General features: G+C 44.1%; 1 protein-coding gene across 1 annotated transcript in view; it reads left to right on the top strand.

Annotated features, from left to right (window-relative positions):
- Window positions 1-12630: 12630 nt before the first annotated feature.
- Window positions 12631-25128, top strand: part of ank3b (ankyrin 3b) — a 104933-nt gene continuing 92435 nt past the window's right edge. Inside the window, exon 1 of the mRNA XM_035533839.1 lies at window positions 12631-12818. Coding sequence (XP_035389732.1) covers window positions 12753-12818 — 66 coding nt within the window. The 5' untranslated portion in view covers window positions 12631-12752. The remainder of the gene's footprint in view (window positions 12819-25128) is intronic.

The raw sequence follows: 25128 nt of genomic DNA, 5'->3' as shown, positions 1-25128 counted from the left end.
TCATAGTTGTTATGTTATTAATAATGTGTAACTATGATAGCTAGTGTTTAACTACATGAGGCACTTTCAGTTTCTGTGATGACTGATTGTCGGTTATGATTGCAGATCTTCTTGGGTTTTGCCACTAATAGGTAAACCTGGAAGTTATAACAACAGCACTGTTTATGGCAGCTCTCACTGTTCAGTCTCTTCCAATCACTTTTGCCTATGATCAGACGAGTCATAGGTTTTAATGGCAGGGATCCTAAGACAAACCCTAACACTGATGCTACTTGCAAGTTGTTTGTAACACTCTTTGTGTCACTCATGTTGTCAGTATCAGAGAGTCTTTAAATATTATACAAATGTATATAATAGAAGGTGATTGGGTGAGGAGTAATGGATAATATGTAATCTTGCTTATAACCTGGGCCAAGCCTGCTGTTGATGGCAGAGAGGCGAACAAGGTTAAAGTCAAGCATGAGGGTTGCCCTGGTGAAATTCCGTGTTGGCAACTATGATGTTTAGATCACGCCATAAGTATCGTTCCTCTGTGGAAGGACCCAAGAAAATGGCCCACGGATGGAGAGGAGGAAGTGCAGCCTGCAGGCACGGAAACCATACCGTTGTCGTGCAGATACTGTCCTTTTTCCTCCCAGCTGGGCAGCAGGGCGATCGGCTGTAAAAGCAGCCCTGTCTTCCCATAAAAAGAACAAACGAACACCCAGTACATTATTTACTCATTAACCCATGAGTGGTGGGGTATGCCTCCCAGCGAACGTTCTATATCTTTTCCATTCATAGGGTGAAAATCTGACACTAAAGGGCTTTGTTTTTGTTCTAGCAGCGAGATCCCTTATTTCCTTCACTGATTTCAAGCTTTACTTTTAATCTTGGGGCTACGCTGAACTAAGGCAACATGGATTAAGGCTACACCACCTACACTGAAGCCAAGATGAAAGCTATGTAGTCACGAGAGTGAAAAAAGCAAAGCCTGAACCCACCAGCAGGTGCTTGGGGTTCAAAGGGCTATAAGCACTACTGGACACACAAATGCCAGTCAAATTATTGTTGTACGTTTCACTTCAGGATGTGAACATTTCTTGATAACGGTGTTTATGGGGAAAGATATTACTGGAATGAATGAGCAGTATCAAACCCAGCACGGACTTAAGCGTGTTTCAAGGAACGGTTGTGTGTTCATTGGCAGCAGCTTCACACCAGAGCAATGTTCCCTGCCAGTGATTGCTGTGCGGAAGCCCTTTGACTTCCCTGCTGTGTGTTTTCCGTTCCCACTGGTATCACAAGCTATGGTTGTCTTGGAGAACACACACAGTTGTGTGAGTTACCATGGGGATGTCCTCCTAAACTGTTTCATGCAGTCAAATAAAGATTTCTTTCACCGGAAAGGCCCTCTCTCTGTTCATCCCAACAAAGACTTTGTTTTCCCAAAAAACCCCAAAAAACAATGTTTTTCATGCCTAATGCCCTATAATTAAAATGTGTTTTAAATGTGTTTTAACATGTGGCTTTGTTTTATGCCATAAACTGTTCACATGGATGTCAACTAAGCTGCTACATTACACTACCAACACATACCTATGCGTGCACTCACATGAACACACATACACTGATGTACACGCACAACCCCCAAAAAATGCTGTTCCTGCTTGTCTTAACATCACTGGTCATACTGGTAACACAGTGAGTGTAGAGATCTTTATGGGGCTGCAATAGATGTTAACTAGCCCACCTGACTGACTTTTCAATGCTGTTCAAATGCTGTGTAAAATCTAAGATGAAGATCTTGGAAATGGGCCCATGGTCCTGAAACTTTTATTCTTTTCCCTTCACATTTCGCTTTGAGAAATGGCACACCTGTTTTATGGAAGGCTGCACAGGAAGTTCCATTTGGCTGAAGTGCTTTTCTTGAGAATATATTTTATCTTACGATCTCGGCCTGCCTGGACCTGTTTTGTGAGGCGGTGTCACTCTTTGAGAGAGAGCTTTCTGGATGTTTGTCTGCCCTCAGCATAAATCACGTTATCAGACAGGGCAGTCTTCCTCACCACCTGCTGCATGTATTTTACCACTTGCATATAGGCTTTGTTCTGTCCTATTAAGGAATGCATGGTTTGCAATGTGCGTGTCACTAACAATGCACTTTATTAGAAAGATTTATCACTCTACCATTCAGTGTGAGTCATGGGTTGACAGGGGCCTGACACCCAAGTGATTTCTGTAATAATCTGTGCAACAGTGCATAATGGTGCATACTAGTGCATACTTGTGCACCTATAAAGTGTATAAAATAGATGTGCTTGATAAAGTAGCCAGTAGCCTTGGGTCAATATATGATATTATCAAATGTTGAAATAAGTAAAATCAGTGATGCTATTAAACAAATCACATACCATTGCAACATCACAGGTTTTTTTTTTTTTTTTTTTTATAGATTCTTTTTATGGATTTGCCTTTGTTTTAATTGTTTAATGCCTTTGTTTAATTCCTTACAAACAGTCTAGGCTATGGTTAATTAAAATTTTAATATGATCGAAGACTGCATTTATTTATTTATTTATTTATTTGTCCACACAAACATATGACCAAATAATTACCTACAAACATCCATTTTTCAAAACTCCACTTGAAATGATTACAACAGATTTTAAGTCTGGTGAAGAATGCTGAAGCAAAAATGCAATGCAAATTAAACAAAATGAATTAAACAAATAAACTCCTGTACATGTGACCATAGTGCCTTCTATTCCCCAGGAACAGGGCCCTTGTCTGCCCTACACACTAATCATGTGATGTGGCCAAGGGGACTACACACAAATCCCTTCATTAGGAATGCCCTGCAACGTCCTCATGCACAAGACATCATGCACTATTCTTTTCACTATTCTGTTTGGTTAGGAAGTTCTTTGGTTAACGTGGCAAGATTTAACTGTATCTATGTAACATCGACCCTACATTTTGCACGTAAAACAAATATCTGGTAGATGTTGGCTGTACAGCTAATATTTACCTCAGGATACCTAAGATTAGCTAAAGGTTAGCAAAGCTAAATGTGTTTTCCAGCTGATTTGACATCTTTTTTGAATGAGATTATTGATAGTTTTCGGGCAAAAAAAATATTCAAAGTATATCACTCTTACAAATAAATGAACACTGTCAAAGGCAGTGAAATGCCTTTGGTGACTGCTCTGCCCATAGCTGAGGAGAGATACATAAAAATATTAGAATAATGTGAGGTTAAACTGGAATAGATTCTAAAATGTATTTATAAAGGAAGGAAGAAAATAAAGATTAAGATATAAAATAGAATTTGTCTGAATAGATAAATATGAATGCGGTTGAATGAATAAATATGTCCAGATAAATAATGAATCCAAAGGGATGTATGAATATGATTATATACAATGTACAATTTTACAGTTTTACAATTTATGCAGACATATTCCAGTTTACTTTCTGTTCTCTGATAATCAGCCAGACAGTTGGCTCAACTTACCAGAAAACCTTCGACTTGCTTGAGCTAAGATGCACAGTCTGCCTTGGCGGTCAGTGAGAGTGTCCGGCCACAGTCGGGGGAGGAGCTGAGCAGGGAGCCGCCAAGCTGGACAGTTTTACCAGTCGCACCTATGTTAGGGAACAGCTCTCATGGGATTTTTATAACATTTTAATAGCTTGCATGCTGTATTAACTACAGTTTCTGGATACATGTTCGTTTGGTGGCGATTGCAACCGACGAGGATGAAGCTCTGCCGTCATCAAGCCGTCTCTCAGCTTGCGCGGTCAGATCAGTGGTGGGTTCCTGCTCTGATACCTGCAGCTGCTGCGCTCTCATGAGATGACAGCACGTACGTCATTTTAACGGTTCGAGAACGTCTTGACTAGACATGCAATGTTTGATGGGTGAACGTTGGTGTCAGCGTCTTGTATCAGGACTGTCTTACAATGGCCAAATTCCTTGCATTCCGCTTTGCAGGGAACTACTAGGGCAAGTGAAATGCTCCTCTGCTCTTCAGTGAAAAATTCTTGTCTAAAAGTGTACATTTGGCACTATTCTGGATTAGAACCAGATTAACAGAGAATGTGTTTCGATATTAACAATGTTACATTACATTTTAAGAAAATTTATAACGCAATTACTCTACCAGATTCCCACTGAAACAAAATTTTATTTATGAGTACAAAACAAATGGTTGTTGACATGAATGGCTGAAAAGATGATAACTATTGCAGTATATTCACATCGGACCCAGTCTGTGTTGATTAAAATTTTATTCGATAACTACTAGGGTACTATACATGAATCAATATTCATCTTTGAATTCTCTGTTGCACTCTCACTGAGATGCAACAGCTCACTTACCTGATGCCCACAAGAAAAAAGGTTGTGTGACTGTAACATTGAAATGCCCTGTAACACTCACATGGGGTATTGACATGCCCTGTAACACTCACATGGGGTATTGACATGCCCTGTAACACTCACATGGGATATTGACATGCCCTGTAACACTCACATGGGGTATTGACATGCCCTGTAACACTCACATGGGGTATTGACATGCCCTGTAACACTCACATGGGGTATTGACATGCCCTGTAACACTCACATGGCGTATTGACATGCCCTGTAACACTCACATAGGGTATTGACATGCCCTGTAACACTCACATAGGGTATTGAAATGCCCTGTAACCCTCACATGGGGTATTCCATAACTTGAGTTTGCAATGTGATAATATCATTCGAATCTAGTAGCCAGTGAACGTTACTTCCAGTGTTTCTAATAAAGTGGGTGGTGAGTGTATGTGTAGCAGCTAATAATCGCTTATCTGTATAATATGATTTGATGGATTATCTGTCTACATGGTAACTGGATTTCATGTGATTTTATTGTAATTTAAGAGGACAGAAATAGGGCAAAGGCTTTAATATCTTAAAGCATTTGGTTAGTATGATCAGGCTGCACACAGTCTCTCTTATACTGCTACGCTCAGCTTCCTCCTGCCAAGAGTTGCTTGCTCCACGTGTACCAGCTGCCTAAAGCTGTGGTGTGAGCTCTCAGACCCACTGAGACTCCAGAAACTTTGCTTGGCTCCAAGCCCCAGCTGTGTTCAGATTCTTGGTGCAGTTGTTAATCTTCACGATGGTACATGTCACGAGGAACATGTAATAAGAATTCTCTTTTGTGTCTGCACAATACAGAGCGCTGGAAATTGCCGGCAATTTATTGGTCTCGGGAATTGCGCTTGCTGTTGAATGGCTGTATCCATGGCAATAGGGAAGAGAGTGATGTCATGGCTGGGTGTGACTTGCCTGTGAGCAGAGTGTTGTAGCCCGTCGTGTGCTGTGGAGGTCCAACCACAGAGTTCAAAGTATATACTGTACTTTGCTATCAGCAAGTAATTGGTCATTTGAAACCTTATTGTTATCAGACTGCTATTAGAAACAGATGGTTACTGGCAGTGACAACCTATTAAGCCCATCTTCTCGATGAGAAGACTCTTCAGGTTGTGCAAATGAACCATATCGATGTGACGCTTGTCTAATATTTATGTAAGCTCTCCAATGTGATCGATATTGTCCACCACATTTACCACATCCCACTTAAAGTGAAACCAAAAACAACTGTATTGCCAATGGCTCCAACTCTTAGAACAGATAATCAGTTGTAGCTTTTTTCTTGGCTGCATTCCTGGGTAGTAGTGGGCAACTGGGTCAGATGGCTCCCGGCAATCTGAGATGCTGGCAGAGAAATCCAAGCGAGAGGGAATCAATGGCGTGTCCAAGCATGGAGCTTCTTCTGAGCTCCCACATTCTCTGCGTGCTACTTGAGCTAGTGTTCTGTTGCTTAAGGGCGCTTGTGCTGTGCAATTAAAGAGTGTGTGTCCTGAAGCTTGCATTCCATTCGGGGCACGGGGCCATGGCTAAGCCAATAATTACTGTGCTAGCATGCGGCCATCTGTCCGGCAGGTTACAGCTGAGACCTATGACCGCGTGAAGGCAAGAGGCCGTTCCAGGTTAGTGAACAGGATCGGTGCGCTCTCGGAGCGTGTGATTGTTTAGATCGTGGAGCTTTCGGTTTGCCAACAGGTTTGTGAGTACTCTCTTCCTGAGGCTTGGCTCCAGCAGTGGGAATCGACGCTGGAGGCAAGATCAGGCAGAACCGCGAAGGGGGGGTGTTATGAAACTGACGTGTACAGGCAGTACTGTCTCGTCATGCAAAAAAAAAACGTGAGAACGAGGGGGAGGAGGCTGAAATAAACATCTCCTTCCATCATGTTTAGTATGAAACCACCACCCACCACATTTTTTTGGCTAACTAGAAGAGTTGAGGTGAGGCTAGGTGCAGTGCAGTTCAGCAAAGTCATGTTAGGCCACGAGACACTCCACTCCTCACCTGTGGTGCCTATAAGGCTAGCAGTGGGCCTTTTCACCACCGTTAGTGAGTGATGAAGGTACTTGTCTTGTAATCAGAAGGTTACTGGTTCAGGGCCCATTGCTGCTAAGTTGCCACTTTTGGGCCTCTGAGCAAGACCCTTAACCTTCAATTACTCAAGTTGTACTCAGTCATAATTGTAAGTTGTTTTGAATAAAAGCATCAGCTGCGTGCTGTAAATGTAAGAGGTAGATGCTTGGCATTTTGCTAGAGAGTTTCTTGCTGTACAGCCACTCACAGATAATGCCGTATATTTATGAATTAAGGTCCTGGCCGAGCAGTGAATGTAGCTTAAGGGATGTGAGCATTACATTTGATTATGTAAGAGAGAACAGCCTAAGCTCTTCAACCCACACTGCGTGCAAACTTAAATAAAGACAACAGTGGGACTCCCATACCAAATTCAAATGGAAAAGAAAAACCATTATGGACATTACGAAGTGATTTTAAACATTTTAAACTCTCGTCTCCAAAGTAACCTCTTCAACTGCAACAAAATCTCTGCATTGTCTAAAGCACTGACACAGTGCTCGGGAGTACTGGGTACTGTGAGAAGCTCTTATCTCATACAATTACAAATAGATTACATTACTAGAGGCTCATATATAACTCTGCTTGTTCTGTATGCCCAACCTAAAAGCCAGTGCTTTGAGCTGGTGTTGTATCTGAATATCCAGTGTAACTAATGCTGGCGATCATCTAAAGAATGTTTGAACCTGGACGTCTCCGATACCAGGTCAGCACACGTGGGGAATCAAACCAAAGACCCTCAGGGTATGCCATTTTGTGTTTCCTGGTCTCAGTGCCTGATAGTGGCTGATAGCGATTGAGAATATCAGGGCACTGATAAGGCCAGCCCAACTATAATCCCATCCCGCCTTTTCACTTTCGCTTTTCGGTATTGAGTAACTTTCCACACATCTTAGCCACAGTCCTCCAGCTTCCTACCACTGTGCTGCACAGTTGACTGGAATGTCCCTAACATTTCTTTAACCACAGCAAAGAAGTCACAGAGTTATGTGCCTTACAGTGGATTTGCAGGTTGTGCAGGGGAGTTGCATTTATAAGCATCAACCGATAGATCAGGAAGCCATTACAGGGGGTTACCTGTTTGAGAAGACACGGGCCAGTGTCCTTAACCCTAGAATGGTTGTAGATGGAGCAGTGAAACACAGAGCAGTGAGACACTTTGTGATGGAACATTTTCATACTGTAGTTCTCAAAGTCATGGTGGTTGGAGAGCTGCTAATTGCAAACAAGAGAAATGTGTTGGTCTCACGTACGAAGTTAGCCTAATATATTAATGCATGTTGTGTGGATCGGAATCAAATGTGGATATTTGCATAGTAAATACAATGTTTTTTTTCCCCACAAAACTATATGTGAATTAAAAACGGCTGCCTATCTTTTGGATATGATTTTTCTTGGGTATTTCTGTTAAAGAAGGATCCAGGTGTCCAGGCTTCATGTTGATCAAGACATCAGCCCCTTTTACCAGACTGTCTTGTCATCTCTACCTTCTCCCCACTGTACACACAAAAAACCACAGCGATGTGTGAACATAGATGCACGGTGACTGATGACCGAGGTGACGAGTGACTGTGTGGTGACTAGATAGTGACTAGTATGATTTCTACAGAGCTGGGACAAATATATAAAATGGAGTGCTTCAGGCCTCACTGTGTACCTGCTACAGTATGAGCTCATGCAAATATGGTTTTGTAACATGTAAAGTACTTTACCCACCTAGGAATGTACTATACAAAATAGTCATCATTCATTCATTCCCTGACGGTCATCGATCCTCGTGTCATACAACACTGTATCTATAAAGAATTCAGCCCACTGTGGTTCTGCCTGACCACACATTGTATTTGTGTTTTGTTTGCCAATACCAACATGTTATGTCTGCTGGTGTCAGCTGTAGAGTTGTCAAAATAAAACAATGGGTTCTGTGTGCAGGATAGCGCAAACTTAGCCAAGCCCCATTCTTCAATCAAACATGAGAGTATATGTATGATAAGCCCAGTTCAAAGGGCAAGTCAGTCCAACATTTCCTTGGGTTCTTCAGAGCTTCAGTGAGTCCGAGCTTGACCACAGCTGTCTCTTGTGAGTTTTGTCTAAAAATAATTTGTCAGTCACTGATTTGAGGAGCTGAATCTATTAATAGACAGTATTTTCAGTCTGAGATGACCACGTCACATTCCACAGCTGTGTGAGTGTTGTAAGTCCAGTGCCAGAGAAGCAGGATAGGATTGTCCCTGGTTTGCATGAGTTAGCTTTTAGTCTTTTACATAAAGATAACTGCAGTTGTGTTAGACTCACAAATGCTCCTCTCACACATAACACAGAATAGTGAAGAGAGTTTTACGCCTATAATGAGACACTGTCCAGCGTCGTGCACTTATTTTGTTCCTTAAGGCAAATACACAATGGAAATTCTCTGTTTGCTGTGATGTCCTTGCTCCTATCAGGCTTTAAAATGGTTTTCATTGTAGTATTGAAACTGACGTTTGTGCTGAACCACTGGATCTGTTTTGCAGCCTCTAGAATTTTTTAGTCCAATAAGATCCATTTAAAGAAGATCTTTGTTATGGTCAGTTTATTTTTTATCCCCTGAAAGTTGTTCTGTTGTTCAGGATTAATAGAGCACTACATCTACATCTTGTAGTCTTAGAAAGGGAAGGTATTATGTCTCCCTTAACATATGAGGTGCATTTGTGTACTGACAGATGAAATTTGTCAGGAGTAAATCTTGTTCATTTAATGAATGTCACATCTCACTTTACGAACAAAATATTTGCATGCTGAGATCAGTACCTGGCCATAGAGTAGAACTTTACACCGCGTAGACACGTGGGATTTGGTCCAAGATCTACACTTGATAGGGGCCATACAGCTTGTAATGTGGACTTACTGGAGCACAAACAGTGTCAGAGACCCACAAAAGTGCAGTTCCATTATCCACTGCAGAAGCCTATAAATTAATAATATCTCTGCATCGAAACATTTAACATTAAGTGTTTAATTCAGTGTTGCTGTGATGGTATTTTGATCAAAGGTGAGTACTTAAGATCATCACATCACCCTTCAGAATTATTTATTCTGTACACATGTCGAGGCTGTGCGAGCAATTGTGTTTTTGTTTCAAGGCATCTTGACTATTAAAGCTGCGATTTTTTGCTGAATTCCAGCAGACGTGGTCATTGCAGGAGCCTGTCTTCTCCCTTGCATTCCAACTGTTCTCCAAAACCCCGCCCTCCAAAGACATGTGTGCTGATGTTTAATCTGCCTTCTTTGTGCTCTGGGCAGGTAGAAAACTCCTGACAGGCAGAAAGGACCACCTCTGACACTTTTATCCAAAGGCACTTACAATTCTGACTGAAGGCATCTCGCATAATTGAGGGTTAAGGGGCTTGCTCAGGGGCCCAACAGTGGCAACCTCGGGGTGGTGGGGACTGAACCGGGAACCTTCTGATTACTAATCAGGTACCTGAGCCACCACTGCCCTTACCTGCTTGGTAGAGAAGTTTCCTGATTGGTTAAAACAGCTTGGCCATGTTGACATTTTTAGCTGCAGAGTACACTGTCCAAACGAGTCTTAAATATGTTTTTTACAAAGCAACTATTTTAGTGATTGCTATCAGTTTTTAAAGAGATAGAGAGATAGGGTTTCATTTCTTACATAAGCTTTACATCAGCTTTAAATAGGTAAGATATTCTTACAGAAAGTATAAGCTCTTTAGACCCAATAAAGTGCTTCAAATTTGAAGAGGTCATACTAGTTACTTATTGTAGTTACTTAAACTAAGTCACATATATGACAGGTCAGAGCAAGTCTTGGGAATGGGCATGCTTTTAAGGTGCATTTTCTAGTTTAATCTTTAGTGCTCCATGACAGTAGCCCATGGCCCTAAAAAAACAATTTATGTAAGTGGCATTGCGTCAGAAGTCAAACTCTGCACACTAATCTCTCACTAATCTCCTTAAAGCAACCCAATCTACAAAATGACCATACTGGTCTGCTTATTTAAAAAAAAAAAAGAAAGATTGAGAGTTCCTCATTGAAATATTGAGTCTTTGCCACATATCAAGATCTCCCTGCTGCGCACTTGACAGCAAGCACTTTTAGGCACCGCAGGTGGACATGTTATGTGACACGGGTCCTCCTGGCCTGGGCCACGGCTCTGAATGCGTGGCCAGGCCCCTCACCTCCACTTGGGTGTGAAAATGCCGCAGCCAAGGTTGGCAAAACGAACCGAGGTCGATTGGGCAACGCCGGGGGTGATGTTATTTTTAGACCGAAATCGAATAAGAGATAGTCATGCAGGCCTAAGACTTCTGGCTTTGTGCTAATGTATCCAAATCCAGTTTATATTGTTTGTTTTACCTTCTGCTTTCAAATGTATCTCAAGGTTGGTGCTGTGACACACATGAACGTTAGAGGATACATAAAGCACCAAGGTGGATACATATACATTTACATTTACGGCATTTAGCAGATGCTCCTATCCAGAGCGACTTAAAAAAGTCGACTTATAAAATCAATTTAATGCATTAAATGTGTTTTAATCAAGAGACCTACCTGTGAGTTCCAACTGGACTTTATTTCAAGCTCTCCATTAATCCAAACACCAACAGGCTTACTGTATGAACTGTCAACAGGGTAGGCTTGTTTATGTCATTACAAGCATGGCCAGCAGAGGGCAGAGTGGAAAGACTCCTGTGGCTTAATTACACTCATCTTGCTTCAGTGTCTGGAAACCCATCCTCTTTGCCAGTTATGCACATAGAACCATTGATCAGTGTCAGCTACCATTATGGAGATAAGAAAACAGCGTCAGAGTGTCAGCTCTGGGGACGGGCAGCTAAGACATGACCCAGTACCTCAGTCAAAAGTCCGTTCTTCAGTAATGACTCCTTGAGCTACACTTGTGACAGAACCAAATATTAAATTACCTGTAGCTATCCGAGGTATGAAAAATAAGGAATGATAATTATGTGGTGCCTTTGCACACTGAGCATGGTGTCATGTTAAATGCTGAACGTGCTTCTAACTGCTAGCAGGTGCATGTCATCTGACAACGTGACACCTTTCTCTCAATACCACTTTCGTTGCTACGACACTTTTTGCACAAGTCCTTATATGTAAATGTTAAATATTAATTATGGGAGCTGTTCACTAGTGTCGTGTCCTAGTTTTAGACACCAAAGTGGTTGGGGGCTGTCGTACTTTCAGGATACTTCACGTTACCCTGTCTGCTCTCTGTCCACCTCCCCGTCTGGAGAAAAGCGTGTTTGCACTCCTTTTTACCCAGCGCACTGGAGCTCAGATGCGTGTAAGCAAAATGTGTGATAGTCAACAGCTTGCTAAGACACCCCGCCAGTGTCTGGCTCCATAAGGCACTCCTCTGTGTTTACTGGGTCTCTGGTGGAGACGACATTACACAGATGCTCGAGGCACCTTGACGGGGTCCTGGCCTGGAGTCACGTCAGAGCCCAGAAGCTCTCGCCCAGATGCAGTAACCTGATCCTGATCTCAGCAGGACTCGCCCAGCTGCCTCTGCCTTGTCTGAAAGGACCCGAGGCTTCTTGCTAATGGGCATGCCTGGCACAGCCAGCCAGAGATGGCGGGAGACTGTTCTCCCAACAATACGCCTTAATTAACCCCTAATTAACCAGCAATCTCTCCCCCGGTTGCCCACCCTGCCAATTGCTCGAAAGGGTCTTTGCCTTTTCTCACTGTCTCTTTATCTTTTCCTTCACCCTCTCGATCTTCGTCTCTAACTCCCTTTGCACCCCCTCACTCTCTCTGTCTCTCTCTCTCTCTCTCTCTCTCTCTCTCTCTCCCTCCCTCTCTCTGTGTTTGGCTGCTAGACTGAGCACGCGTCTCCATCAGCACCATTCACACTGAGTGGAGCTCCAGCTAGGTGCCGAAGCCGCGCCCGTCTGAGAGTGGCAGGAGACAGGGGCTTCCCTCCCGACCTCTCTGTTCACGCTGACCCTCCCCCCTCCTCCACTTGCCCCCTGGCTGTTTGTGCCCCACGCAGATCCGCGGAGTGTGTGGGATCTGGAGAGAGTGGTGGAGTGGAGGGGCTCCAGGAGGGAGGGTGTACACGCAGAGCTTGTGGAGTGGAGCGCGTCCAAGCAGCAGAGCAGGGCAGTCTCTCTCTCTCTCTCTCTCTCTCTCTCTCTCTCCCTCTCTCTCTCTCGCTCTCTCTCGTGGACCTACGGGTCTGACTGAGACTCGTGACATTTCGGCCAGCACATTCCCTACATGTTGGACTAAGTGTGTGAGAGGACCCTCAGTCCAAGATGAGTGAGGAAGCGAAGGATAAGGGTGCCGGCAAGACAGCTCACCGCAAGAAGAAAGGCAAGAAGGTAACATTGCGTGAAGCGTTTGCTTTTGTAATGAGGATATGAGAATTGCTGCTGGAAGTGTCTGATGTGTAGCCCTGTTGCTCTGGGTTACCACCTGAAGCTCTCTTACGGTGTTTGTTCTGTGATGCCGTTGCCTTAACACCTCACAGCTTCTCCTTTGTTCAGGAGCCCAGTGGAAGGGGTGGGTTCAGTGACATGGATTTGTTTTAGTGCACTCTGAGGTGATTGTGGTCCTCCACTGCCTTGTGGTAACCCCAGAACGCTGGCGGCGCTTTGTCTCAGTTCTCCGTGGGGTCGGATTTTATTGCTCCCTGGAGAAAGCCCACTTTAGGGGTTTTCTTTTGCCAACCACCTATATCAGAGTTTCAATCTTGTTGCTTCTGCATCTCTATGTGGCCCACTTAATATTTTCAACACATACTAAAAATTACTGGCAGGGATTTTGCATCCGGGTGTAATAATTAGGACAGAAAAGGATTAAGACAAAAGAGACTGTTTTGTAATGTGAAGCCAGCTCTTTTTTGGAGACTCTCTCTCTGTTTTCCACACACACGTTAGTCTGGGCAGTGTAATCAGCGGAGCTGCAGCCGTTCACCGCTAATAGCACGACAGCTCCGTGTGAGCGGACTGTGGGAGTCAGTGTGCCTGGTACACTGTGCTCTTGGTCTCTGACGTTCCCAGTGTGCATGACAGGCGCCATTTTCTCTACGTTTTCCTTTTCCTCCACGTTAGTTCAATTAAACAACAATGTCCAGAATGTGTGTGTGTGTGTGTGTGTGTGTGTGTGTGTGTGTTTTGTGAGCCCTTGTCACTCTCTCTGCGCAGCCACTCCCGGCAAGTTCTTTGGCTTTCCAACCTGTTGCTAAACACACTGAGAAACTCAAACCTCAGAACATAGCAAAGTGAAAACTTATTTAACCTGACAAATGGTTTAGTGAGTGGCTTGTGACAGTTTAAAAGAGCTCTGATTCATCGGTGATCATTTCCCCTTTATGATATTATGCCCTGCTGTATTGATACCAATTATTGTGTTCATTTATGTTTCTTCTTATGTAACGTTTCGAGGGCAGGAGGCACTAATTCCACAGAGCGTTTTGCAGTCATTTGAGCAAACCCCAGTCCCACGGCTGATGGCGTCTGGGTTTGAAGTGAGTCCATACAGCAGTTAATGGCCGCCAGGGACTGTGACTAAGGAAAGAAGAAGTGCATCTCAGGATGCCTTTGTGTCGCAGTGTTGGCACTGTCGGAGCACAATGGCCAGGCCAGTCTCACAGCGTGCCCCTTGTTTTCCTCTGGCTCTCTCCCTGACCTGTCATTGTTGTTTAACAGTTAGGGCACTGATTTAGAACAACAGCTACCCACAGTACTAGAACGACAATGGGGAATCTCTTGGGAAGGACCAATCATTGTAATATGAAGGCATGAGACATCATTAGAGTTGTGACTGAATTTGTCCGAGAGATCCCCTAAAACTGAAATGCGTAAAAACCTGATAGGATAGTGTATATGTCTTCGTATCTGGGACGGGGATGTTTGGTTTAATAACTCTCTCGCGCGCTGTCCAATTTACCTTTGGTGGTCTAATTTTACTCAGAGACAGTCGACGTGGTAGGTTACCCTTCCTATGTGCTGATGAGAGAAAATGGCTCCTTAATTACCCGGCCCATCCGTTCCAAGAGGAAGAGAAGGAGACATGGAGTGTGAGAAAAAGAGATTTGTTACGGAGCCAACGTGTATCTGAGCGTGTGTCAACAGCATCCACTGGTATGATGACTCGTGGGTAATACACCTTCCATGGCCAAGGATGAAATAAGAATAACAGCTCTCTGTCTTTCACAACTGATCTCAGGTCAGTGAGACACAGGAAGGCTGAGGCTCCTATGTATGTGCAGAACGCCACAGAACTATGTCTCAGTGGCCATGCGTCTTCTGTTGGGGAACTGGGGGTAGGGTGGGGTGTGGGGGGTAGGGGCGACTGAATCACTGGCAGGTGTGTGTAATGGCAGTAGCCATGGCGACCAGGGGCCTCCTGAGGGGAGAGAGAGAGAGAAAGAGAGACTATGCCTGGGCTTGGATGACTGTTCCTGGGCCAGATGATAACAGGTCTATTTTTATTTGCTGCATATTTAGCCTGATAAATGATAGTGTTTCAGGCAATATCTTTGCTATGTCATATTCCATAGGCTTCTACTGTATATAGCATTTTTACCTACATTTGTCTTAAATAGGTCCCCTTTGACTGCTATTTCTGGTCAAAATTGTTGCCGAGATAATATCAGAAAATTAAAGAGACATGAAAGAGAAACAGCAAATGTTTACACTAAGAAAATGGTGTGCAGATCTGTTTACGTGGAAAGGAATGTGGTGAGCACATTCCTGTGACATCTCTGATACCAACAATCCCAGCTAACCGTCGGCCCAATGGATATCAGTGGCTGTTTTTACAAGCTTCTGATCCTCCACTCTCCCAGTGCAATTGGACATCAAGGAGGCTAAAGAATTACTTCTTTGTGTCATCCTGCAGTTTTGGTTGAATCTGCGATGAAGTCATAATACGAATTTCTTCTTGGTTTGAGGGGGTTTTCACTCTGAGGTAGAGGCATATAGGAAAAAAGTCATGAAAAAAGCAGAGTAAAATTTATAAAAATTGGCTCTCGTAAGCCCCATGTCCTCATGGTACTTCACCTGTAGCTGGGTGACCCATTAGCCCTCACCTTGACCTCACGCTCAGACACGATATGACATTTAAAAAATAACTGAAAGCCAATCCCAAGGTTGAGCGCAGCCAGTTCTAACTGGGGAGAGATGCAGGAAGCAAACATTGCCAGCTCCCAGCAGCTTGGAGGAGAGCACTTCCCTCTCTCACATGCCTGACATGTTATGCATTTACAGACCACTGTTGCCCAGTAACCTGAAAATGCCCTCGGTGGAAAAAAACTCATTCAAATCGGTCTGTACAAAATAACACCAAAAGAGTTTTAAAGGTTGTGTGATGTTTACATTTAGATGTTTACGTGATGAAAAAACTGTCCCATTAGATGCCTCGCTTTACTGGTGAACAAGTTGGATGGACATCACTCCTGGCAGCCCCGAGATACTTGCTTGAACCTAATTATGTTGAATCCTGTTGTGCCGTGAAAAGGACTAAGCAGTTCTTCCCTGGCTTTGAGACTTTTCTATTGAGAGCACTGTGCTTGCATCCCAAGAGTGATACTCTTGTCCCACAGCGGGGTGCCGGTGGGGCGGTCATGGTTGGGTGCCAGCTCCTAGTGTGTCCTCGGATCCAGCAGAAAACAAACTTACTGTTCCTGGGTCCTGACACTTCCTGAAAGATGCCATTAATTCTTACTGGTATGAGAAGTAATTAAGTGTACAGGAAGTCATTCAAAACCTAATCAGTCCTGTCATGATATTCTTATGGAGACTTGCCAAGTCGGTTCTACCAGTACTGCTACACAATTCCTTGGAAAATTTGTTCTACTAGCATTCTTTTGCGAGTATATTATTAAATTCATATCCCTAGTAAGTGGAACAAGTGGAAACTTGTTCCTGTTGCTGGTTCTGTTTTGGATTTTTCATCCCTCGGGTACCAAAATTGTATCTGATTGCCGCAGCAGAAGGGCACATCACCGATAATGATTGGACAGGTGAACTCTAGGGTGCCATGGCCTGGTGATGTGACACCGGACGGTATTCAGGAGGTATGATGGGTATTTCTAGGGCGAGGCTCTGAAAGCAGACAAATGACATTATGTTGCCATTTCTGGACCTGCTCTGCAGGGTAGAGTCCCTGCCTGCATGTTCTCCAGATAATGGGAGAGTTAGAAAGCAGGACTGCCAGGGATCTCTGTTCCCTTTTGTGTTTAGCAGTGTCTTCGTTTGTGGAGACCAATGCTGTCTAGTCAGGATATTGCACTGGTTATCATTGATTCAGACATTTCTATTCTACTTCATATGATTACAAATCAATTCTCAATGTTTATCTACATTATTAGTATTATGTGCTATGATTGGTTCTTTCATGTCTCCCTTGATCACGGATGTCCAGAATATAGTGATTGTATGGTTAATTTACAAACTACATGTACCGTATTACGCACATCTTATCCAACAATGAAATTGCACATTTTGTGTCATTGCTTGCATCATGACTTTGCTTCCAGACATATGGCCTTCATATCTGACCAACACCAAACTCCTCAGTCTCCTGAACAGATCAGGTGGCTTGTCTCCACTTTTTCAGCTTTCGCAGTTCACGCCCTCACTGGTGCGAGCCAGTTTCCTAATCCCATCCGGAACACATCCCCAGCGGAGACGCAAGGATCCCAGTCATGAGATTCACCTTTCCCAGGCTCTCCAGTGTCCACGCAACATGATAGCTGTGGCTCGCTACATATGACCGGGACTGGTGGTGACTGGATTTCCAGGCACTGGAGCAGAAATTGGCTTTAAAATTCCCAGGCTTCCTGGATCTCCTCTCTGTCAGGGAGGTAACAGGAACCTGCAGGAGTCTGAAATAGAGGCAGCAGAGCGCAGTCCCCCATCTCTTGGAACACGCCCCGTTTCATTACCTTACCACTCTGAAAAGGGGATAACGCTCAGTGGTAGACTGTATGCTTAGCATGTCTGAGGTCCAGGGTTCGGTCCCCTGTGTATCCAAAAGTGTTAGATCACTTTTGGTCAGTGGTTAAGGTCCTCGACTAGTTAACAGAAGGTTGCTGGTTCAAGTCCCGCCACTGTTGGGACCCTTAACCCTCAATTACTCAAGTTGTGTCAGAGTTGTAAGTTGCTCTGGATAAAAATGTCAGCTAAACGCTGTAAATGTAAATCAATCAGGCAGATTTGCTCCCTGACAGGGAGGCATGACAACAGGGAACTGTCTTTAATTCTCCTTTTCTCTTCATCCTCATTCAGAATTCAGACTGTACACGCTGGAGCCAAATCAATTCTGTAACTACATTTTAGTAATCGAACGATTTTGAGGGGAGGTCAGTGTCTAGGGTGCATCTTTGACAAATTTTGTTTTAAAACAGTATCTGCTCTTGTACGGTTATTTACTGCTCTGCTCAGTGCCTGCATGTACATTTTGTCCAGTCTTACTGGGTTCTGCTGAGGCCAACAATGCGCATAATGCAGAATTTGGCGTGGCTTCTTGGGAACAGAACGGGGCCGCAGTATATCTTTGGCCTGGTTAACATAAAACACTGGGGTCCTTGCTGCTTAAACAGCAGTTCCTTCAGCCAAATGACTGTGCTCATACCCTGTTAAGGGACGGCTGCTATTGGTGACAGTCGGAATATACCACAATATGAACTCTTAATCTCAGCAGACAAACTTGATACATGAGTCTTACAAGAAAAATTCAAACTCCTCAAACTGCATTGTAGACTATAGAAAACTGCATTTCAAACTTTACATAAGACAGTAACCTATTATGGTGAGCCATTAAAATATTATCATACTTATTGTTATGTTTTATTTTAGCACAACAGAAATATGAGACTTCCTGTGTAAAGAGGGATGTTTCCCAGTGTCTCCCAGTGCCTGTTTGTAACTTAGCAAAGCCTCCCGTGTTTTAGAAGTGTCAGTATCTGGCTTCTCCCAGTGGCCTTCTTCCTTTTCTCTCCCTCTCAATTCCTGCTCTTTCCATCCCTCTGTAAAGGATGAGACGAAACAAAAAAGTGCCATTTTGAAGGAGCTCCTGGGAGCACTAATGGCTTGTGTGTGTGTGTGTACTGGGGGGGATATTTATGTGAGTGAGAGGGAGTGAGAGGATAGTGAGAAAGGCGTAAAACTCTAGCAGTCGGCTCGAACGTATCTGCACCGTCACCTCCCAGAATGCTGTTAGTGCAACGCTCTCCTGATTAGAGCTAGAGAAACAGCCCACAGCAGGTCTGCACAGACCACCCTGCCCCTCCTACCTCAGATTTATAAAGCCAGAGCTGAAGAACAACCCCCCACACGCTGAAGGGAGACACTGATAATGGTTCAGTCCCTCCAGCAAACACAGAGGCGATCGATAACAAAGAAATCCAAAATTGCATTTTTTTTTTTTTGCAACGGTTATTGGAATTTGCTTTGCAGTCACAACCCTCCACCCCCCGCCCCCCCACCCCCACCCCCCGCCTTGTATAGTAATAAATGCTTACAATGTTGTTCCTGCAACCACACAATTACACAATTACACAATGCTCTTTGGTGGGAGAATATGGCGAAAGTGCTGACTTCATCAAGAAAGGCAGCCAATACTTCACTGCTTTAAAATATTGTACACGTCAGCACTTTTCTCATATACATGAATATACTGTTATGTTTTGGGGTTTTCTTATGAAATTCAGTTTATGTATTATTTCTCTGGTTCAGGCCCATTAAAAATATGTTTTCATCAATTTCCTCCAAAAAGAATTAATAGTTAAGATTACCATTTGAAACTGAACTACGCGAGGAACAAGGCATGAATTCTTGTGCTTTTTGGTGTGTTTCACTGTTTGCTATTTTTTAATGAAGTATTTACGGAGGCAGTCCCACCACCTTGTGGTTTCGTGATGACCCATCTGGTCCACACGTTCCACAGCCTTTCTGACCGCCCGCAGCATGGCGGGTGGGGTGTGTCGGAGGGCTGCTGACTAGTGTAACTGCTCTGACTGCTGTCTCTGCGCGTTCAAATCAAGCTAATGGTAACTGACTAAGCACTAAGGGCTGAATGCACACAATGCACAAACAGCGCCAAACTGGCCCAGCGCGAGTGGGAGTAGCCTATCCTATGCCGCCTGGAGCGGCATAACGTATGCTGTAGATATTGATAGATAACATTCAGCAAGCGGTACTTTTCTATTGTCAAGAATTTGGAGGGGTGGCGGGTGGTGGGGTTTCAATAATATTATGCAGTTTTTAGTAATGAGTTGCACTAGGAAATAAATCGTCTGGGTCTGTCGTACAATTGTGGAGCAGGAGCAAGACAATGTGTTCTTCCAGCTCACTGGAGGTATTGTTTACCAATCGGAGGCATGGAGATATGGTGAAGGGAACATACAAGTGACACCAGAATGGTTTAGTACATGGCATGTGGTCTGCATATCATACATAAGGGGGTCTAGAACAACCCAAAGATTGAAATTTATAGGCACTGCAGTTCCCTATAAAAGAATGTCACACATATAAAATCTGTCAGAATCAAGTGAAGGCACAGAAGAAAAGCTTCATCTATTTACTAAGAAGTACATCCATTAAGACTACAACATCTCATTACTTACTTTAAGCATATTTACGGCATCTTTTTAATATTTGGAGACACAAATAAATCTTTTTTTCACACTATAAACCAAATCACACATCTCTAGAATATCTATCAGCTGTTGACCAAAACATGAAGGGCTATTAACAACGCATTGAGAATTAGTGCATGTGGGTGTTAGTGGGTGTTAGTGAGTGTGTGTATATGGAGAGGGAGCAAGGCCTGTAGTCCATGGTCGCTGGCACCGGTGCTCAGGAAGCCATGCCGTGGGCACCCGGGGCCCTGCCGACCAGTTTGCAGGGCCCAGGGCTGGCATGGCCCCAGCAGGAGGAGCCCAGTCTGTCCTCCGGGCAGCACTCCAGCCGAGCGCCTTCATCACGTGGCCATGAGGTGGGGGGGGGCAGCTGCTGGGAATGAGCCAACTCAACTCGGATACGCCCCCCCCACCCCACCCCCACCCCCGTGACATGCAGCATTGTTTCATCCCAAAGGAACAGAGGCTTCTACACAGTCATGCTAGAACACATGGTGCATGATACAGTACCTTAAGTGTGGCAAATACAATTGTAAGTCCATTCCAGAAAGCTCTTTGCAACAGGTTGGGATCAGTCCAAGCACTGACAACTCTGAGCTTGGCCACATGCCCTCTGAACACCCAAACACCTGGATAAGGCTCTTAGCTACCTAACCACTAGAGAAAAAAAAACATATTGCAACATGAATTCTGATTCCCCTTTCATCTCTTCTCTTTGATGCCTCTGTCATTTCTGTCACACGATAAAAGGGTTATATTCATTTGGTAGCCAGGGAACATATACGGCCCATTATTATATATCAGTGCTCGGACAGATTGGGGCAGTTAGCACTCTCTGCCAAGCATGCTAAGTTCTCCTGCAGTATCTTTCTCAACCAGTGGTCCGACCTCATCTCTTCCCCTCTTGTGGGCCATAACAAGGTTATGCTGGCTGAACCCATGGCATGATGGGACGTATCCGCCCACACGGCAGCCTGTTCAGTCGGACGCTCAGTCGGACTGATGATTGAGGATGCAGGGTGGTGCCACTGATTTGGTAACAGAGCCCTGCAGTCTGGGAAGCGGGCATAATGCCAAGTGCCACATTCGCAGAGAGATCACAGTCTGGGGCCTATTGGTGAAATCGGAGACAGTTATGGGATAGTCTGAAACCAAACCAAAGACATGTCACTGAAACATTTACCATGGTCCTTAATGCTCTTATACACTGAAGCAGAATGAAAGTACAGCCTGTGTCCAATATAGGTCATGAAATGTGTAAGTTCAAGCAGTGAGTGTGTGTGTGTGGTGAGGCAGCCTTTGTGGATTCAGCCTAAGGGTAGTCCAGTTTATTCTCCCTCTGTTGATAAAGGTATTGTCTGAGATATCCGTGATTGGCCCTTACCGTTTCAGATTACAGCCCATGAATAAAATGAAGGGGTTTTTTGAACATTTGCTCAGAAGGCAGGCAATCATGCTGGCAGATGCATGTCGCCTCTGGTCTGCGTGATGAAGTGTTAAACAGAATGACCCGTCTCTCAGCGCCTCCCCCAGAAGCCCATCCACAATGCACCAGGCAGCGAGGGAGGAAAGACAATGGCGTGTGGGCTCACGAGATGTCCCTCTCTGCCCCCCTCCACTTTCTCTGGACCCCCGCAACCAGGGTTAACCACGTCACTTCTCACTCTTCCCCCGGGGCCACCGTGTGTCACTCCTTGTGTTGCCATGGCAGGCGAACTGTCATAACTTAGCATAACATTTCAGCATAACTTATCAGCAAAATGCTTCCTGCGAGATGGTGCACGCATGGCATTTTGGGTAAAATATTATTCACTTCTGAATAAGTGTGACTTGTGTGGTGTAGAATTGTGTTCACAGTGAGGAGATTTTCGAGAACATGAACTATAATAATGTCTAGTTGCTTAAATATTAATGCCAAAAGTATGCCAAAGAATGAAGCTTAAATATTAAATATGTTCTTATTTTATGGGTTTAAACACAGATGTGTATATCTGGGCCTAAAGCAAGGTTTGATAACCTAGGCTATGGGACAGCCATGCCCAACCATTCACTGTGGCATCGAACCGGAAGGAACGTTGTTCTGTTTTCAAGATTTATCACAAAAGATGGAAGATACTAAAGGTGGAAATCATTGTATGTGTAAGGAGATTGTGTGTGTGTGAGTGTGTGTGTGTGTGTGTGTGTGTGTGTGTGTAAGTGTGTGTTTGTGTGTGTAAGTGTGTGTGTGTGTGTGTGTGTGTGTGTGTGTGTGTGTGTGTGTGTGTGTGTGTGTCTGCCTATGCGTCTGGTGTTCTATTTGTAGCTGCTGTGTGCTCATGACAGTTGCCTAGGAGATCCTTGGCTGAGTCCCAGCAGGGGGCGGGAGCTGACCTCACCAATGGAGGCAGGCAAAAGAAGCGCAGCCAACGCCAAGCCAAATCCCTGTGCCGTGTGTGTGCGTACATACGTGCCTTCCAGAACATCCTTTCCCTTCCCCTGGGGTTCCCTTCCTGTGACACACAGCCATGTACCTGCTCTCTGCCCCGAGGGATAACCCTGAGCCAGTGAGCGTGAGGGCGGCCGTGTGTTCACTAGCTCCGCCATCTTATTCTCCACATTGTCCTACGGCGGTCGCCCACACTCCCAGCATTGCCCTGCTAGGTAGCACGTTAGGGCGTGCCAAGTCGCTGATCCCCTTTACAGAAACCACTCACCAGCTGGGGTCCTTTGTCATCTCCCTCACTTCCAGTGAGTGCCTCTCTGTTGTAAATGCACACGCACCACACACAAACACACTGGGGCAGATCTGGCATCCTACCTACACACCTCGCCCACTACAGCACGATATAAACACAGCTTCAAACACTCCACTGCCTACTGCCCCTGATTACTCTTTAAGCATTAGCAAGCTAAAGCAGGTTATTTGACATTTTTGTTGTGGGCTTTGAGAGGTATACATACATGATACAGAGATCTAATGCAGTCATGTGCAACTTATTGGCTCAACCACAACATCAGTCAGAAAAAAAATCACAATTAGACGTCAGCCTTATTAGTAAACGAACAGCCCTTGTTGAGAATAGCGGCCCTTCCTGACAACAGAAGGAATGTAAAGTTGTTTAATCTACTACCATATGCCCTTCTGAGCCTGTTTGGTTCTTGGTTGTTTTGATTCAACTGATTTGTCATTTTGATGAGTTCAGACAGCCGTCGCAGTTGAGAAAACACCAAATTTTGCAGAAAGACTGTAAGATCTAGACAACATATATTATGGTTATGGTAGTCTGAAATACATCAGGCTAAACCCTTAACATTTTACCTAGGATCAACGCAGACCTTATTAACACCTATTTTGCATGACGGACAGACCTCTCTGAACATGGTCAGCCATTACACATGACCGAACAATAAACATTTTGGCACTCACATTAAACAAGCAGTGTAGTGTGAAACAAACGTAAAAAATGAGACCATTAACACATGAGCTAACAACTACATGTACAAAGAATGATCCAGTGGTATAACAAACAGGGGTTTAAATACAAACAGAAATGAAACACAGAATAAGGTGCAGGTGTGAAATAGCAAGGGGGCATGGTCACAGTGCAAACAGTCAACAGCACACTCCCACTGCACAGTGGCTAGTGCAACCTTGCTTTAGTATTATTTACTACTCCTGTGCAACACCAGAGGCATAAATATAGAGTCCAATGTGGTGATTTAAGCCTTTAGAAACCCTAGTAAATTATCTTTTCACAAATGCAAAACAACTGTTCCACTATAGAAAAGACTCAGGTGGTAAACTGAGACTCAGGAAGTGGGGCAGTCCTGGTGTGTCCTGGGAGCCAGCCATATAGGGGCAGCGGTATTTAAGTTATGCTATTATATGAGCAGCATTGACATCACGAGCATGTGATTAAAATTCATTTTTGAAGTGTCTGTTTCTACCTTAATGGTGTAAATTACAACTACAACTGGGTAATTTTTCACTATTCGTTTGTCTATTTTAGCACAAAATTCATGCTGTTCTGCTTATTTGTTGACTTCATTGTAACAAAACTAGCATCTTATTGCCTATCATATTGATTTACTCTGGGCATCTATAAGTATATGTTCTCTTATAGTTCTCTTATGTTTTCCTATTGGTTTGAAGGTCTGATTAGCAAGGCAACCTAGCAGAGGAGTTCTGCTTGAGAGGACTTAGCAACCACCACTTGGTGACACATGAGTCCAAAGAAAAGTGCATTCCCATGAAATACATCAGGCATGTAAGAACAGGTTTGATTTGACAGGGCAAACTAGACTAGTTAGCTACCTTTGCTAAGTCAACAAATTAATTGGGCTTGACAATTGTTGTATTAGAAACATTTATATTTTCATCAAATTGTAGTACAACTTATCTTTCACCTAAACCAAAGGTAATGGTACATTCCGACCCCCAAGAACGTACCAGTTCATTAAGTCTTGCCAAATTTTATCATTTTAAATTTGCTTAGTCACAAAAAGGATCCAGGACTGGAACAATTCCAATGGCGCAGTAATTCTAAACTGTGGAGATCTAGCATTACAACCCTGTAGAGTATATATAATAGAAACCTGCCTAGTATTATAATCATGCAAATGTTTGTCTTAACTGTATGCTAATAGACTCATGCTGATGTGATGGTAGGAGCCCATACATGACATGATGTTAGGAGCCCATACATGACGTGACAATTAGGAGCCCACACGTGACGTGATGTTAGGAGCCCTCACGTGACGTGATGTTAGGAGCCCTCACATGACGTGACGTTAGGGGCCCTCACGTGACGTGATGATAGGAGCCCTCGCGTGATGTGTTAGGAACCCTTACGTGACGTGATGATAGGATCCTGCATGTAACGTGACATTAGGATCTCACACGTGACTTGAAGATAGAATCCCACACGTGACGTGACGTCAGGAGGCCACACGTGACGTGACGTTAGGAGCCCTCACGTGACGTGACGTTAGGAACCCAATGTGAGGAAGTGAGTGAATGGGTTCAGCAGTGGTTTGCTCTAACGGCACATAGCACAGAGATG

Source organism: Electrophorus electricus, chromosome 14 (assembly GCF_013358815.1).
Source record: "Electrophorus electricus isolate fEleEle1 chromosome 14, fEleEle1.pri, whole genome shotgun sequence".
NCBI lineage: Eukaryota > Metazoa > Chordata > Actinopteri > Gymnotiformes > Gymnotidae > Electrophorus > Electrophorus electricus.
This window is presented reverse-complemented; position numbering and strand designations above follow the sequence as displayed.